General features: G+C 41.6%; 1 protein-coding gene across 2 annotated transcripts; it reads right to left on the bottom strand.

Moving 5' to 3' along the window:
* Nucleotides 1-264: 264 nt before the first annotated feature.
* Nucleotides 265-17,419, bottom strand: LOC132881493 (tripartite motif-containing protein 16-like protein). 2 transcript variants are annotated; one of them, XM_060913998.1, is made up of 6 exons: nucleotides 16,728-17,419; nucleotides 5,019-5,114; nucleotides 4,657-4,890; nucleotides 4,361-4,532; nucleotides 4,105-4,164; nucleotides 265-3,979 (listed from the first exon to the last, which is right to left on the bottom strand). In XM_060913998.1, the coding sequence occupies exons 1-6, from the start codon at nucleotides 17,316-17,318 to the stop codon at nucleotides 3,444-3,446; spliced, it is 1,689 nt and encodes a 562-aa protein (XP_060769981.1). In that variant the 5' UTR covers nucleotides 17,319-17,419; the 3' UTR covers nucleotides 265-3,443. The 2 variants fall into 2 exon arrangements, with proteins under 2 accessions (XP_060769981.1, XP_060769982.1); XM_060913999.1 differs by lacking the exon at nucleotides 16,728-17,419 and adding an exon at nucleotides 13,903-15,352.
* Between the last annotated feature and the right edge of the window lie 505 nt (nucleotides 17,420-17,924).

Here is a 17,924-nt window from a genome sequence, read left to right as displayed (position 1 = left end):
TGGGATACTTTGAGTGCACTCTATAGGGTGTAATAATTCTCATTCTACATTCAGACAGCACTTCAAAATGGCAAACTCACTATATAGTCCACTATATAGTGAGTAGGGAGTGATTTCGGACACAGGGCAGATTTTATATCGAGCTCAGTGGAACAAACATGACATTTGTGGAGTAAGCAAAGAAGTGATTCAAAATGTGGGTAAAGGCACCCTCTGGTGGTCTGAAGGGGAAATGTGCAGGTTAAATATGACAATGTTCCTGGACACGTTTCTTTCATTTTTATTTGTTAACACACCGGTCTAAAATCATTTTACATGAATGAGCTGTTACTATAGTAACAAAACGTATTAGAAGGAGCACATTAATACAAAACCTACGCTACAGTCAGAGCTGCTGTTACAGAAAAGTAATCAACACTTTCTGACCAATCAGAATAGAGAACTGTAATAGAGCAGGATAAAGCGGCTGGAGAAAATGAGATGAGTTGAGATGAAAAGGACATAGGCTCCAGCTTGCCTGCGAACCTGTAGAACAGGATAAGTGGCTACAGATAATGGATGGATGGATAGATGAAAAGGACTTTTAAAACAATAAAAAATTCCAACAATCATGTTCAGAATCTAAATCAGGTTTCAGACCACAGACAGATCCAGTTAACAGAGACATATCATCATTATTCCCACATACAATATAGGACAACATTAAAAGAGATGTTTTTGGAGGAAAAAAAAGTCAGATAGGTTTACAGTGATTTTCACAAACACATATTTAAGACGCTCTAGTTATTTCCCACGGATTAAATAACTGAAAAATATACATCGAAAGTGGAGGAACAAAAAAAACAAAACAAAAAAAACCCTTTGTGTGTCAGTACAGTGGCTTACTGACATCCTGACTTCAGTCTTAAAAGCTTCTGTCTGAAAATGAGTTAACCACATAAATTTCATCACTGGGGGAAACTTTATTCTCCTGTGGTCTTATCGTTTATTTTGCAAAACTTTATAATATTTGAATAAAAAAATCCAAACTCACAGATAAACCTGGATTTATACGGTTCTACCTGCGGGCTTATCATTAGGCATGAACTCGTCAGCCTTAACTAATCATGTACTGTACTGCATGTTGTAATGGAGTTTAAATAGTGTTCAATGTTTTACAATCAAATTTCAGGATTGAGAAACAACTTCAGATTTTAAAAAAGTGAATGTGTATTTTACATCTGAGAACACAAGCAGAAAAATAAAATTCATTCTAAAAGTGATTTTATTTTTATATAGGGGGCGGCACGGTGGTGTAGTGGTTAGCGCTCTCGCCTCACAGCAAGAAGGTCCGGGTTCGAGCCCCATGGCCGGCGAGGGCCTTTCTGTGCGGAGTTTGCATGTTCTCCCCATGTCCGCGTGGGTTTCCTCCGGGTGCTCCGGTTTCCCCCACAGTCCAAAGACATGCAGGTTAGGTTAACTGGTGACTCTAAATTGACCATAGGTGTGAATGTGAGTGTGAATGGTTGTCTGTGTCTATGTGTCAGCCCTGTGATGACCTGGCGACTTGTCCAGGGTCATACATGTCAACCTTTGGTCAATCAAACCTGTATAACCAACCTCCAAAATCCGTATTTCCCTTATAAAATCCGTATAAGATGCAAATTAAAATAATTTACCTAAAATTTGAATGATAATTAGCAATGATATATCCCAGTTACTTTTTATTCAATATTAATAACAATAAACCTTATGGGCGGCACGGTGGTGTAGTGGTTAGCGCTGTCGCCTCACAGCAAGAAGGTCCTGGGTTCGAGCCCCGGGGCCGGCGAGGGCCTTTCTGTGCGGAGTTTGCATGTTCTCCCCGTGTCCGCGTGGGTTTCCTCCGGGTGCTCCGGTTTCCCCCACAGTCCAAAGACATGCAGGTTAGGTTAACTGGTGACTCTAAATTGACCGTAGGTGTGAATGGTTGTCTGTGTCTATGTGTCAGCCCTGTGATGACCTGGCGACTTGTCCAGGGTGTACCCCGCCTTTCGCCCGTAGTCAGCTGGGATAGGCTCCAGCTTGCCTGCGACCCTGTAGAAGGATAAAGCGGCTAGAGATAATGAGATGAGATGAGATGAGATAAACCTTCAGAATGAATACAAAGTATTTTTCCAGTCTCACCTGTGAAAGGTAATCGCATGTGATCTTGTTTGGACGGTAAACCTGTTGGTACAGTTAAACGCAGCACATGAATGAGGCATCTTTATTCTCGGCTACTGTATACCAGAGACGGCTGAAGAATCTCCACTTTGCCCCATCCAATATGGCGGCGAGGATGACGTATGATTCTACGCAGAAGGCGGCGTCTATGTTTATATGTCTATGACTTCACGGTTGGCGGGATTCTCGCAATGCGGTGTGCGCATGATCAAAAGTGGAACGAAGTCTCGCTACTACAAGATAACATGCGATTTCATAAGACTCTTTACTGGCTGGCTGTGGTGTACAATACGTTTATCATCGTGGGAATTGATTATAGCTCTAAATAAATATTGAAGTTTTTTTAAAGAATCCGTATAACTTTATTTATATGCCCGTATACTATGTTTATTGAATCAAATCCGTATAAAATACGGACATTCCGTATAGGTTGACATGTATGCAGGGTGTACCCCGCCTTTCACCCGTAGTCAGCTGGGATAGGCTCCAGCTTGCCTGCGACCCTATAAGACAGGATAAAGCGGCTAAAGATAATGAGATGAGATGAGATTTTTAGTGTGACCTGAACAGGTTTAAAATGTTTTACACTGGCTTAATTACTGTTTATTAGTTATTTAATGAGGTGTTGCTTAATATGAAACAAACAGAACTTTATTATGCTTAGGTCATGAGAAATTCTTTTCTTTTCAAACTTTACAAGTTTCTTGTCTGACAGTTGATTTTTAACATCTCCTTTTTAATTATTTTATTCAGGGTGGCACAGTGATGTAGTGGTTAGCACTGTTGCCTCACAGCAAGAAGGTTCTGGGTTCAAGCCCAGTAGCCGACGAGGGCCTTTCTGTGTGGAGTTTTCATGTTCTCCCCATGTCTGCATGGGTTTCCTCCAGGTGCTCCAGTTTCCCCCACAGTCCAAAGACATGCAGGTTAGGTTAATTGGTGGCTCTAAATTGACCATAGGTGTGAATTGTTTTTTTTGTTTTGTTGTCTCTGTGTCAGCCCTACAATGATTTGGTGGCTTGTCCAGGGTGTACCCCGCCTCTCGCCCATAGTCAGCAGGAATAGGCTCCAGCTTACCGTGTTGCTGCACAGGATAAATGGTTACAGCTAATGGATGGATTATTTTATTCATCTGTTTTAATTTAAATATTACAATGACTGGATTTTGTGCATCTGGATTGTGTTCCAGTAAAACAGATGATCGAGCAGCAATGTGGTAATGTTCAGGAATAAAACACAAAAATAAAACACAACACACTTTTCTATTCTGGATCACACAATCTCACAGCAGAACCAGAAAACCAGGAGAGCCAGAATCCAGCATATAGAGGCTGAATGAATGTGGTGTGGACTCTGTGGAGGAGCTTCATTTTGTCAGAGACACTGTAGAAAGACAAAGTTCCTGCACTATAATCCACATACACACCTATTCTGGAGGATGATGGAACTCTGACATCAATTTTAATATTGTTGTGAAAGAAATAGAGAGAAGAAGAAGAACACCAAAGACACCAGGACTGATTGTTGTAACCAAACCCAGACTCTTTATCCCGTCCTTTCCTGCTGATGTCTTTATATGAGACTGATATATCCACACTACCAACACCGCTCCATTCTACCTCCCAGTAACAGCGTCCGCACATATTCTCCTTACACAACACCTGAGTCCTGGAGTCAAATCTCTCTAGATGATCAGAGTACTGCTGCTCACGTCCACTGTATCTCACCATTCTGTTCTTCTCAGACAGCATGAGGTTACGATGTGCCGTGTTGGGATCCAGAGTCAGATAACAGAAATCTAAAATAAGAGAGAAAAACAAACTGAACAATGTGAACATGTTGGGTTTAATTCACACGATATATTTATGTCAAGTGTGTGTGTGTGTGTGTGTGTGTGTGTGTGTGTGTGTGTGTGAGATGTACATTTCAGAAACTCTTCTCTGCTCTGTGGCTCTGGTGGTGAAATTATCTGAATTGCTGCAGCTGAGGAGAGAAAAAGGGAAACACGAGTTTGTGCAAAAGATGGAAAGAGTTTAAAGTGATAGTCAGTTTATTAATTTTAAATCAGTATTTTAGTTCAAAGTGTCAGGTGAATAAAGTGTCTGCAGAAAAGAAAGCAGGAACATTGCTAAGAAATCACACATCACTGTGTTTCTCCAGCATGAACAGCTTCTCTTACCATGTGGAGGGATTTTGTTGAATTCCTGCTCACAGAATTCCTCAAGTGTCTTTTTCAGATCTGAGAAAAAATGCCTCACTCTGTCAAATGAGAGAGGTTGATGGGCAGTGATGCTGGATGCTTGAAAATTTGGTCTACTGAATGGAGGAGACTGACGTCCAGAAGCTAAAACCTGAAGAAAGCAAATTAAATTTAAAACACACTTGTGATGTCAGAAATTGACATTTTGTTGTTACCTTAATATGTTTCAGAGTGTGAGGAACTGCTGGCTCTGTAGATCAGAGAGTGAGTGCTACCTGGAGGAAATGGATGTGATCGTGTGTGTATGAAAGCTGTTCCAGCTCAGTAACTCTCCTTTGAAGATCAGCAATCTCCTGCTCCAGTTGCTCCAGGAGCCGTTCAGTTTGACTCAGTTCAGCCTTCTCCTGATCTCTGATCAGCTCTGTCACCTCCGAGCACTTTTTCTCCATGGAGCTGATTAGCTCAGTAAAGATCCTCTCACTGTCCTCCACTGCTGTCTGTGCACTGAGCTGTTAGGGGACACACACACACGATTTAAAGCTCATTTATCATTTTCTCTCTTACTGGGATTGTAAATGACTCATTGTCCATGTTGTGTGTTTTTCTATGAGCAACTCTGTCTCTGCTCACTGCTCACCTTTATAATGTTCACAGCCTGTTTCAGCTCCTGCACCTTCTTCTGCTTCTCCTGGATTCTCTGCTGGGATATCATCTGCTCCTCCTTTAACTCAGTCTGAGGACAATACAATTATTTTCAGCTCCTTTTGAAATCCGTTCATCTGTATTCATTCCTACAGTATCCACTCAAGTAATATCTCAGTGTTGGAGAATTTCTATCTGGTTCTTATATTTTGTAGTGTTTTGAGCAAGAAATCACTTCCATGCTGTTTATGATGAGTGGCAAAATAAAGAGTAAACATTGAGTTTTTGGCTGGTGTAAAAAGTCAGACTAATCACCAAATCACTCCACCCCACCCCCGCTCCCCATCTGTCCCTTTGAGTTGCATGTCAATCTTGAGATGGAGGTGCTGGCCTCTTCTGCTCCTCCGACCTGCCTGATCCATCCTGATGCCCTATGTCTGGCTGGAGTCTCATCACATTGCTCCTGAAGGAGGATGGCCCGATATGGACAGTCAAAAGTCGCACTTGGAAGATGGCTCTGGACACTTACAGTAATGGTTTTATGTCTGAAGACTACAGTTGACTTGCTAACTTTAGGACTGCAGTTGTCATGAACAGTTTTGCACTCGTTTCCAGATTACTATGTACCTGGATGACTGAGATTCTTCACAGATATGTTTCTACGCACTTTGGGATGAGATCCTTTCGACTGGTGCGGGAGTATGGGAGGACTTCCAGAAAACTGGCAGACATCTTAGCCAGAGAGGAGAGTTCATTTTTGTCAACCTGGAACGACCATCATTGAACAGAGGTGGGTGTCTATGACATCTTTTATCAGCCACCTGCAATGCAGCCATCAGCATTCTGATTCAGATTCTGTGATGATCCTTGAGAGGATAAATACTGAATACTCCCTATTAGTCAGACAGAACTGAGGAAGCCTTTAGGATGAGAGGCGAAACGTTTTCAAGAATCTTCAAGCAAGTCCAGTTGCTCTCTTCAACCAACCACAGACCATCAATGAACAGTTTATAACTTCAACAAAACAGACTTCATGTTAAAACTATAATGAATCTCCTGGTTACACAGTTATACTTTGTGACTATATAGGACACACTGCAAGTTATTTATCATCAGGCTATCTGTTATCACCCAAATGAGGATGGGTTCCCTTTTGAGTCTGGTTCCTCTCAAGGTTTCTTCCTCATGTTGTCTGAAGGAGTTTTTCCTTGCCACCGTCGCCACAGGCTTGCTCATTGGGGATAGTTAAGGGATAAAATTAGCTTATGTTTAAAGTCATTAAATTTCTGTAAAGCTGCTTTGCGACAATGTCTATTGTTAAAAGCACTATAAAAATAAACTTGACCTGACTTGAAACTTGACTTTTATTTATTTTTGGAATCATTTTAAATTAGAAAAGGCACTTTTTAGTTCTCTGCAACAGTGGTGGGACATGGCTGAAGCACAAACCAAGATTTTTGTCCACTCTACACTCTCAGTGTCACAAGAGACATTATCAGATCACTTAAAGCCCTGGAGTTTGAGATAGGGGAACTCCAGTGTTTGGAGGCCACAGGAGATTGAAGGCACATTGAAGCCCTCAAAAGTAAAATAGCCATAATGAATGGCCTGTTGGGCATTACAGCACAGGGGGCACTGGAACACTCACACTTTAAAAGCACGACTGAGGTGGATGCGCCTTCAAACTTCTTTGGTCTTGAACAAAAGAATGGACAGAAAAGATTCATGCATGCTGTGTGAACAGAATTAGGGGATCTTGTATCCTAATCCACTGAAATTCACAAGCAGACAGTCAGCTTCGACTTGAAGCATTACAGCAGCAAGCAGGCAGGGGCACAGGTTTTGGAGGAGAGCTTCCTTAACGACTTACCAAAGCTCTCAGTGCAGGCACCAGAGGAAAAGGGCAAAGTACTGACACTAGGGAAGGTCCAGGAAGCTCTCCAAGGTATGAATAACAGCCGGGCACCAGGTATTGATGGTCTCCCTGTAGAATTCTACAAGACCTTCTGGGCAGTAATAGGGCAGGATGTACTAGAAGTGTTACAGGACAGCATGAACAGAGGCATGCTCCCATTGAGCTGCAGGAGGGACATCCTGACCCTACTTCCAAAAAAGGGAGACCTCATTTGTCTGAAGAATTGGTGCCTGGTTTCACTACTGTGCCCTGACTGTAAGCTGCTTTCAAAAGCATTAGCCTCAAGACTGATGAAGGTAATGGAGCAGATCATTCACCATGACCAGATATACTTTGTGCCTGATAGGTCTATTTTTGATAACATATTCATGACATTTTGGATGTATCCAGGCTATTGGGCTAAAAGACTGGTCTCAATTTTCTACACCAGACTTTTGACTGGGTTGAACATGGATACTTGTGGAAGGTGCTGGAAACCTTTTGGTTCATCCCAGGTTTTATAGCCAAGATCAGGATTTTGTGCAGTGAAACTGAGAGTGTACTGAAGGTTAATGGTGGTTCATGTGCCCCTTTTAAAGTTTACAGAGGTATTAGACAAGGCTGTTCTCTGTCAGGTATGTTATACACTCTGGCAATTGAGCCTTGTTTATGTAAACTGAGAAATTGAGACTCTGTTTTTTTTTTTATTATTATTATTATTATTTTTTTATTTATTTGCTAACAAATACAAACAAATACAAAGTAAAAAGGACAGAATGAAACAAATCAATACATACACATGACACACAACAGAAGCACTGACGTAACTAACAACAATTTCAAAGGCTGGACAATACTACTAATATGTTAACAAAGAGATGTAACAGAAAACATGGAGACAAATTCGACAAAGATAAACAAGAGCTATATTGCTGTATAGAGGAGGATGGGTGGGGTTGATTAGGGGTAATGAATGAGATATGAGATAGAGGAGGGTAGGTGGGGGAGATTTGGAGGGGTGTTGGGCCTTGAATTATGGGTGGAGGGACAGTGTGTATATGTTGGGGGGGAGCGGGATATGTGAAAGTAAGCACGTGTGTGTGTGTGTGTATAAGCAGTGCTGGTCTGTGTCGGGCCAGGGAGAAGGAAACTGGATCATAATGAAGGAGAGAGGGGGAGGGGGAGTATTATTTTATTTGCTAATCATTTGTGTTAGTAAATTTTTTATAGATATAAATTCTAAAAATAATAGTTATTTAATAGTTAATTATGATGACTACCTGAGCACCTGTTATGGCTATGGTGCCAGCCCCCCCTGCCCAAGCTGATTCATGATGGGACGACAGAGGGGAGGGGGAGGTACTGCATGAGGCAGGGCTCCGGGCCCTGACGCCCCATGCACCGACACCAGCCCCCCATAGCCTCCGCACAACACGCCCTACCTATCCTATATATGACTGTATATGACAAGAATGTGTGCCTTCTCTAAAATGTACTGCATTAAAAGAAGAGATGTATTTGCATTAAAAGAGGCAAGGAGTGCAGCGAAGCACCTGCAGAGGTTTCCCACATGCACTCCTCCCTTACCCTAGTCTATCATGTTGTTCTTATTGCAGGTGTACAAATGGTGTGTGCTTCCTAATGTGTAGAGCATTTAAAAGAGGATAAGGCGCGCTGTGCAATACCAAGAGTAGGCAGGTATCAGAGTGCATGCGTGGGGTGGGCGGGGCGCCGAGAAAACCTCGGGACCCTGACCCGGAGGGGAACCCTGACCCATCAACCCTCCCAATGGCACCAACCAACGCCAGTCCCACCTGACAACCAGACAGGATGGGGCCGACCACGCCATCCCAGAAGCCCAGGTATAACAAGAGTAGATGAAGTGGGGGAGGGAAGATGGTAGCAGAGGGAGGGAGGGAGTGGTGGGAAAAATTAATAAATGATGTACATAAACAAACAGAGATAAGAGATTCCAGCTTCCATCCTCCCTTCCCTAATATGTATGGCTAAGTATTAACGATTATGGAAGGATATTTGAGTGTGGCGTTGGGACTGGATCTCAGGCACAGAGGGCCAGGTCAAGTCTGTAAAAAGGTGAGGTAAGATGACCAAGGGGAGTGTGTATTCTGAGTATGGAGTAAGTTGGGAGAGGTATGATTGTCCAATGATATATAATCTGCTAGCAGGTTTTTCCAATGGGTAATGTGGATTGAGTTCTTTGAGTTCCAGTTCATGAGGATTGTTTTCTTGGCGACAGTTAGTGCTACCAGAAGAAATTTATTGTCTGTGGTGTTAAGGTTGGTTGAAGATGTATCTCCTAGTATGCAGAGGGAAGGAGTTGCTGGGATGTGATGGCCAAGGATAGAGGTGAGTGAGTCTGTGACTTTTATCCAGAACCTATGGATTGGGGTGCAATGCCAGACAGCGTGGATGTATGTGTCTGGGGTGTTTAGCATGCAGTGGGAACACGTATCGGAGCCAAAACCCATTCTTGCCAGTTTCTGTGCAGTGTAGTGAAATCTGTGGAGTACCTTGTACTGTATTAGTTGAAGATTGGCATTTTTAGTCATTAGATAGATATTTTTGCAGATTTGGGTCCAGAAGCCGGCATCAGGAGTAATGGACAGGTCCGATTCCCAATTGTGGTATGGAAGGCTTAAAGTTTTTTCGGATTGTGATATAAGTTTGTATATTTTGGAAAGGATTTTTTGAGGGGAGGGTATGTTAATCAGTTCCAAGATTTGTGGGGGGATGTCTAAATTAGGTATCTGAATATTCCATTTTGCTTGAATAGTTGATTTAATTTGAAGATACTGTAAGAAGTGTTTACCCTCAATGCCATGCTTCTGGACCAAATAAGGAAAAGAGACCAGTCTATTGTCTTGGATGATATGATGAAGATGAGTGATACCCTTGCCTATCCATGTGAGAAAGTTGAGTGGTTTTTTATTGATGGTGAAATCAGGATTATTCCAGATAGGGGTGTGATTTGATAGTGTCAGAGGCGAATTAGTAAGGTCGTAAAACTTCCACCAAGCTGTCAGGCTTGATGCTATAGTTGGAGCTTTGAAAGATGGATGCTTTTTGACTGACTGGCTGCAGAAAGGTAAGTCTGAGATCTGAATATCCTTGCAAATGGTTTGTTCTAGGTCTAACCAGGTGAATTCAAGTGAAGTGGGATGTATCCATTTGTAAATGTATTGAAGCTGGTTGGCCAGTGCATAATGATAGAAGTGTGGCGCCTCTAGACCACCTAGTATTTTAGGTTTTTGAAGTGTGGTCAGTTTGATTCTTGGTGTCTTGTTTTTCCAATAGAATTTGATGATTGTAGAGTCTAGTGATTTAAACCAGGATTGGGTAGGCTGAATAGGAATCATTGAAAGTAAATAGTTAACTTTGGGTAAAACTGTCATTTTGATAACTGATATCCTGCCCATGATGGATAGTGGAAGGTTCATCCAACGCTGGAGGTCATCAGTTATTGAATTGAGTAGGGGGGTGAAATTTAGACCAAACAAGTCTGACAGCTTGGGGGAAACCCTTATCCCCAGGTATGTGATATGATTGGTGCATAGGGGAATAGGTGATAAGTGGGCCGACACATCCCAGCTGTTGGAATGTAATGGGAGGATTGCAGATTTGTTCCAGTTGATAGAATATTCAGAAATGTTGGAGAATGTGTTGATCAGTTCAATAGTTTCGTGTACAGATGTTGGGGGATTTTGTAAGAAAAGTAAGATATCATCAGCATAGAGACTAATTTTGTGATGTAAATTTGGAGTTTGAACTCCCTTGATGAGGGAGTTCTGTCGGATGGCAGCGGCTAAAGGTTCAATGAAGATGGTAAATAGTGAAGGAGAGAGTGGGCATCCTTGTCTAGTCCCCCGGTGCAAAGTGAAACTATGTGATGTTAGACCATTGGTGATTACTGTGGCTGAAGGTGATGTGTATAGAATTTTGATCCAATTAATGAAGGATTCCCCAAAACCAAACCTCCCTAATGTGGAGAACAGGAAATTCCAGTTGACCCTGTCAAATGCTTTTTCTGCGTCTAGAGTTGCTATGATGGTATTTTCTTGTATGGTTGAGGAGTAGTGTATAATATTAAATAATCTGCGAGCATTGGAGGTTGAGATTCTACCCTTGATAAAACCAGTTTGGTCCGGATGGATAATGGATGGGGTGACCTCTTCTAACCTGCGTGCTAAAGCTTTGGGGATTATTTTATTGTCAATGTTGAGAAGAGAAATTGGTCGATAGCTAGATGGAATTGTTGGGTCCTTATTGTGCTTGAGGAGGAGTGAAATTGTTGCTGAGGTAGTGCTAGCTGGTAGTTTTGAATTTTCTTTTGATTCATTGATCATCCTGATGGATAGTGGAGCCAAAATGGACCAGAATTGTTTGTAGAACTCAGCAGGGAATCCATCCGGTCCTGGTGCTTTATTGTTAGGCATGTGTTTCAGAGCTGAAAACAGTTCCTCTTGAATAATAGGTGATTCCAGTTTATTTATTTGGGTTTCGGTTAGTTGTGGTAAATTGATATTATTGAGGAATGAGTCAATGGATTCCTGGTTGGGAGTTATTTCAGAAGAATATAGTTTGCTGTAGAAATTGTAGAAAACTTGGTTAATTTCTTCAGGTGAGCTGGTTAGCTTCCCTGCTGAGTTCTTTATGGCTGAAATTGTTGCTTTTTCTTTGTTGCGTCTGATTTGATTTGCTAAATATTTACCTGATTTATTGCTGTGATGAAAAGATTCTTGCCTTAATCGATGGATCATAAATTGGATGTGTTTACTAAGTATTTCATCTAGTTTGGATTTGCACTTTCTTAATTCATTTTGTGTTTCTTTAGATGGGTGTGTCGCGTTAATTTCTTCCAGTTGCTTAATTTTATGGTTTAGTTCAGCTTCTTGTTCTTTTTCTGTCCTTTTTTTGTGTACTGAAAATGAAATTATTCTGCCTCTAAGCACTGCCTTTCCTGTCTCCCACAAAAGGGAAGGAGATGATCCAGGGGAATCGTTCATTTCTAGAAAGCATGCCCACTCTCTCCTAATAAAACTGTTAAATTTAGGGTCTTGTAAAAGGGATGTGTTCAGGCGCCATCTGTTGCTAGATGACTGTGGAGAGGTTCTATTCCATTTTATTGTTACAGGGGCATGATCACTGATGACTATGGGGTGTATTGTGGATTCAACGATATTTGACATAATGGAGTTGCTAGTTAGGAAGAAATCAATGCGGGAGTAAGAATGGTGGACTGGTGAGAAAAAAGAGTAGTCAGTGGAGTCTGGGTGCTGAAGCCGCCAACTATCGACAAGACCAAAATCGCTCATGAACTGTTTTATTGTTTTTGTGGATTGCCAGATACGTTTGTTTTGGGAGTGAACAGATTTGTCTATTGTGGGGTCTAAAACTGTATTGAAGTCACCTGCAAGTATGATAGGACAGTCGGAGAGATTGGAGAGTGAAGAAAAAAACTTCTGAAAGAAAGCAGAATCGTCTGTGTTGGGTCCGTAAACATTGGCTATTGTAATAGGGGCACTGTTAATTGAGATGTTTATAATGATAAAACGTCCTTCTGTGTCTGTGATAGTGGTATTATGAGTAAATGAGATTTTTTTATTAATCAAAATACAAACTCCCCTCTGTTTTGAGTTATAATGTGCTGAATATAGGTGACTGAATTGTGTCGATTTGATGCGGGTGTAATCTAAATCTGAGAGGTGAGTTTCTTGTAGGAGGCATATGTCAGCTTGTAGTTTTTCCAAATGGTTTAGGACTTTGACCCTCTTTGCCTGAGACCCAATCCCACGAATATTCCAAGTCAAGATTGTAAGTGGTGCCATGTTATGGTCTTGAAGATAAAAATGTGAGATGAGAGGTGAAGCTGTGAGTGTGTGAGGGTGTATGTGCAGGCCTTGATATGAGCTAAGGAGGAGAGGTGGAGGGAGAGGGGTAGGTGTGTATTACCGAAAGTATTTGGGTTGTACGGGGGAGGAGGAGGGAGAAAGGTAGAAAATATGAATGAAATGTAAGTCATTTTCTGTTTAGCATTATAGACATAAGAATCACAGTATTGGCTGAGCCTAAATGTATAATAGACATAAATAGACAAGACATACATGTAGCTAACACATATAAACAAATAACATTAAGCAAAGTGGACAAAAAAGAGATGGAGAGAAAAAAGATGGAGTGAGCTTGAGGAAGAGAGAGAAAGAGACAGAAGGCAATTACAGGCAATATTATTAACGTTAGCATCGGTAAGCAGCAGTATGTAAGCAGGAGGGGTGAGTGAATTGAATCTAAATGGATAATGGCGAGTGAACTGCTATAGCCAGGTAGTGATATTACGGTCGCGGTAGATTGTTCCATTAACATACAGTTTATCGACAGACAGTGTGGCGCGTTTGCCCTCTTGCCTGAGTTGTTTCATTATGGGCAAGAGGGCTCTTCTTCGTTCCTGGATTTCTTTGGGGAATTGATCGTTTAGTCCGAATGATGTGCCTTTCAATTCCTTTCCTTTGCTTTTAACCAGTTCTTTGTGTTTATAATGTTCAAATTTGGCTATTATTGGAGGTGGTTTCTTACTGTCTTTGGAGTTCAGACGGTGGACACGGTGGAAAGTGATCCTGTTAACTGTCTCCGGTGGAATTTTTAGGGATGATTGCATAAAGTCTTGGATTGCTTTCTCTGGGTTGTCGGGAGTGGCTGTTGGTAGTGGTATTCCTGAAAAAATAAGGTTGTCACGCATGCTACGGCACTGTAGGTCTAATACTTGTTCTTTCATGATTTTATTTTCGTTGGTTAGATGGGTTATTTGGGTGGATAGATTGGTGACGTTTCTTTTGAGTTCACTGTTTTCTAGTACAAGTGTGTCGATCTGTGACTGAGAGAATTCTAGACTTGCTTTTAGGTCTTTAATATCTGCGTGGAGGAGTTCAAGAATTTTAAGTTTGTTGTTGATGGATTCCAGCAGACTGACCTCGATGGATGTGTAGATAGCTGTAGTATTGCTGTCGGTGGTAGCGTGTTGCTCCGTGTCTGAGTCTGTCTCGGTAGACCAGTCACGTGTTGGACGTTTCTTGGTCGGTTCAGATGTCATGTTGCCCGGAATGAAGAAGTGGCCGTCGGAGAAGGTAGGTAGACAGTTCGGTTCTTGTTGAGATGTTATATCCAGTTTATGCGGAAGGAATTGGATTGAAAGTATTTCTGTAATCCTGTGTTTACAAACAGTATTCAGTGCGCCGCCATGTTGGATCTCACCCGGAGTCTCGCGATAGTTTCAGTACGTCATCACCTCCAGACTCTGGTTTTAACATACCTAATTCCAATGCTTCTTTCTATCTCTCAGCATATGCTGATGACTTGGTAGTTACAGTAGGCACACAGACAGATGTGAATGTTTGTTTTAATTGACCTTTTAAAAAAAAAAATTGACCTTTTAAAAAGACTTTGAGATTTTAGCATCTGCTAAAGTTAACTGGGCCAAAAGCGAAGCCATTTTAGTTGGGGAGTGGGGCTGCCAACACTACCAGGAGGTCTAGGATGGAAAAAGGGTGATTTTAAATACTTGGGTGTCCACCTGGGTAGCCCTGAGTTTTTAAATAAAAACTGGGAAGGCATTGTTGAAAAGGTCAAATGCAGACTGGGCATGTGGAAATGGCTGGTCCCAAAAATATCCTACAGGGGGATATTTTATACTTGTGGAAGGTTGTATATACTGATCATAAACTACCTAGCAGCATTATCCCTATGGCACAAGCTGGCATGCGTAAATCCACTGCCAAACCTGCTAGCAGACATCCAGGCCCTGTTAGTGGACTACTTCTGGGATGTTTTACACTGGATTCCTCAGAGCGTTCTACATTTGCCTAAAAAGAAAGGAGGGCAAGGGCTGGTCCAGCTTGGCATCAGAACTGCAGCCTTTGACTCCACTTCATACAGAGACTCCTCACTGGACCCAGAAATCTAGTGTGGAGAGGACCAGCTTACAGAGCGTTGCACATGGTGGGAGGAATGGGAATGGACAGAACTTTGTTTTTAGTTGACACAAGAATGCTGGACATGAATGGATTACCCATTTTTTATCATGAACTTTTTAAAATTTGGAACTGTTTCAAAAAAACAGTGTAAGGAATGCAGGACATTACACTGGCTGCTGGAAGAGCCCCTAGTTTATGGTGGACATCTGGACATCTCTGGTGGGACTACTCCCACACTGTCCAGGTCTCCTCAGGGATTGTAACACTCAGGCAGCTAGCCGAGATTGCAGGGACAGACTTGTCACAGGCAGAGGACCTGGGAGTGTGTATGGGACTATGGTCCCTGCATATTACCAATCAGCTCCTACATCACTGGAGGTCCACCCAAACATAAGAGGAGCAAGTTCAGTTGATGAACTATAAAAACAGTGAAGCCAGTCCTGCCGAGGAGGAACCTTTTCCCCAGCTGAACATCGCTCCAGACCTGGATGGGTGTGGGGGTCCCCTTCTGGAGTGCAGGGGTGATAATGAAATTAACTTTCAAACTGCGTCAGGTAAGCTAAGCTGCTGAACAGTATCATTTTAAATAAGAAAAGTTTTAAATAAGAAAAAAAATGAGTGGGAGGGTGGACACCCCATGGAGAAGTGTTGAAACATGTTTTTCATGCCTTCTTACATTGCTTCAGGTTGCAATCATTGTTTTATCTGTTACAGAAAAATGTAAAGATCATTTAATGTTAATTTTACCTTTCACCTTTTTATTGTTGGTGTTATACATGTCAGGAAAATCAAGTTCAGGTGTCAGCTGGTTAATTTTGTCCTTGACCAGGCCAAAATGGCAATCTTTCGAAGCAGAACAAAACAAAATGGCACAAAGCACAGACTGTGACTTGAGAGAATTCTCTCCAGACTATGTCCAGAGTTTTCATTGATTTTAGTTTAGTGTGTGTGATATAGACATGTTTAAGACAGTGAGGTGTTGTGAGGAGGCTCTGTGCTCTGTAGTGGAAGAAGAACTTTGTTTGACATGAGACATACATTAACAGCATCACCACAATAACTTCCTCACATTGTATACTGATACATTTAGCCTAATTGTGTAATGCAACTTTTGTAAAAATAAAGCATCATAAAAAGTTCTTAAAAAGTCTCTCTCCCCCCCGCCTCCCCCTGCCTCGCCTTGTCACAGTCCAGTGTTGGCTGAAATGTTCACTAACCGGTCTAACCAGATTACGACTATCACTGAAGATAAATTTAACCACAACACATACAATTTGAATAAACTTTTACAGAATCATTCTGATTGATACACACATGGAAATTAAAGTCTAAATCATATCTTCTATACTACTAAAGGAAGGCTGTCTGTCTCTCTGTCTGTTCACCTATGCAAATCAACATGGCTTGACGCACATACTCCATACTTTGCATCTGGATTGGTGACACCCCAGAGGGGCCCAAGACAACATTTTTGATTTTCCAAAATATTGGATTATTGCTAATCCAACACACTTAATTTCCCATAGGCTACATGTTTGCGCTAACATGCTGCGGGCAGCCTTGGCGGGGAATCCCCTTCCTCACTCGCCTGAGAGTTTTGATTGTACAGGACCTCGCAATCGACGCTCCTTGCCGGAGACTTCCGCTAGGGCTGAGTCTATGTCACTGAGGAGATGCAGGGAGCGATTTAGCCCCTGGGAACAGCACCATTCAGAGGAAATCAGATTCACGGGCAGTAACTACTAGTAACTGACTAAAGCACCTGTTTCTAGATGGGAAACTATAATTAAGATGGTTTAATTCTGGAAAGATTTCTAGTTCTCACCTGTTTCTCAGCTCTTTCTGCTGCAGCTGAAACAGCATCGTGGTCTTTATGTTTCTCCAACAAACACAAAGAGCAAATATATACTTGATCAGTACGACAGTAGATCTCAATCAGCTTGTTATGTTCAGAACAGATCTTCTCTTGTAGTTTTACTGAGGCTTCAATTAAGGTGTGTTTTTTCAAAGCAGGAACTTCTAGATGAGGTTTCAGATGAATTTCACAAAATGATGTCAGACAAATCAGACAGGACTTGATGGCTTTGTGTTTTCTCCTGGTGCAGAAATCACACTCCACATCTCCAGATCCAGCAAAACAGTGAACAGGAGAAGTAGCTTGGATTTCAGTCTTCTTCAGTTTCTCCACCACTTCAGCTAGCATGTTGTTTCTGTGTAGAACAGGTCTTGTAGTAAAAGTGCCTCTGCACTGAGGACAGCTGTAGACGCCCTTCTGAGCCTCCTGATCCCAGCAGCCATTAATACACGCCTCACAGAAACTGTGACCACAGGGGATAGTCACCGGATCCTTCAGGAGATCCAGACACACTGGACAGATGAACTGGTCCTGAGCTACTGAAATACTGGCCTCAGCCATTTTCCTGAACTCTCACACTGAGAGAGAGAGAGAGAGAGAGAGAGAGAGAGAGATCCGTTTTGTTTTCTCTGAAATGAGAAGTCACTTCCTCACTGTGAATGTGTGTGTGTGTGAATGAGAGAGAGAGAGGTGGAGGAGGAGCATAAACAGAGAGGTCATGAATACTCCTCAATTAACCATTTCATATCCCGTCAGTGCATAACTATAGTCCATGTAGACACACTAATTAGGATTAATATCATGAGAATTTATGAAAATTGAAATCAGTTATTCAATGAACTTGATTAAAATGTCTAAAAGTAGAAGTGGAAAAAATCATTTAGAAAAATATGGAAATCCAACACACTTAGTAATCTAAAGCAGGGGTTTTCAAAGTGTGGGAGAGTCAAACCCCCCCCCACACAATTTTTGTTGTTGCTATACTTAATGTTCCATTCGTATTTAAAAAAATGGTTGTTGTACACATTTTTATTTTTTTCTTTTACACATTTTAAACATCTGTGCTTTTTGAAAACATCTTTTTTTTACACATTTAAAATGTTTGAGCTTTTTTAAAACATCTCTTTTTTATACATTTTAAACATCTGTGCTTTTTTTAAAACCTCT

The sequence above is a fragment of the Neoarius graeffei genome, chromosome 2 (assembly GCF_027579695.1).
Source record: "Neoarius graeffei isolate fNeoGra1 chromosome 2, fNeoGra1.pri, whole genome shotgun sequence".
NCBI classification, from domain to species: Eukaryota; Metazoa; Chordata; class Actinopteri; order Siluriformes; family Ariidae; genus Neoarius; species Neoarius graeffei.
This window is presented reverse-complemented; position numbering and strand designations above follow the sequence as displayed.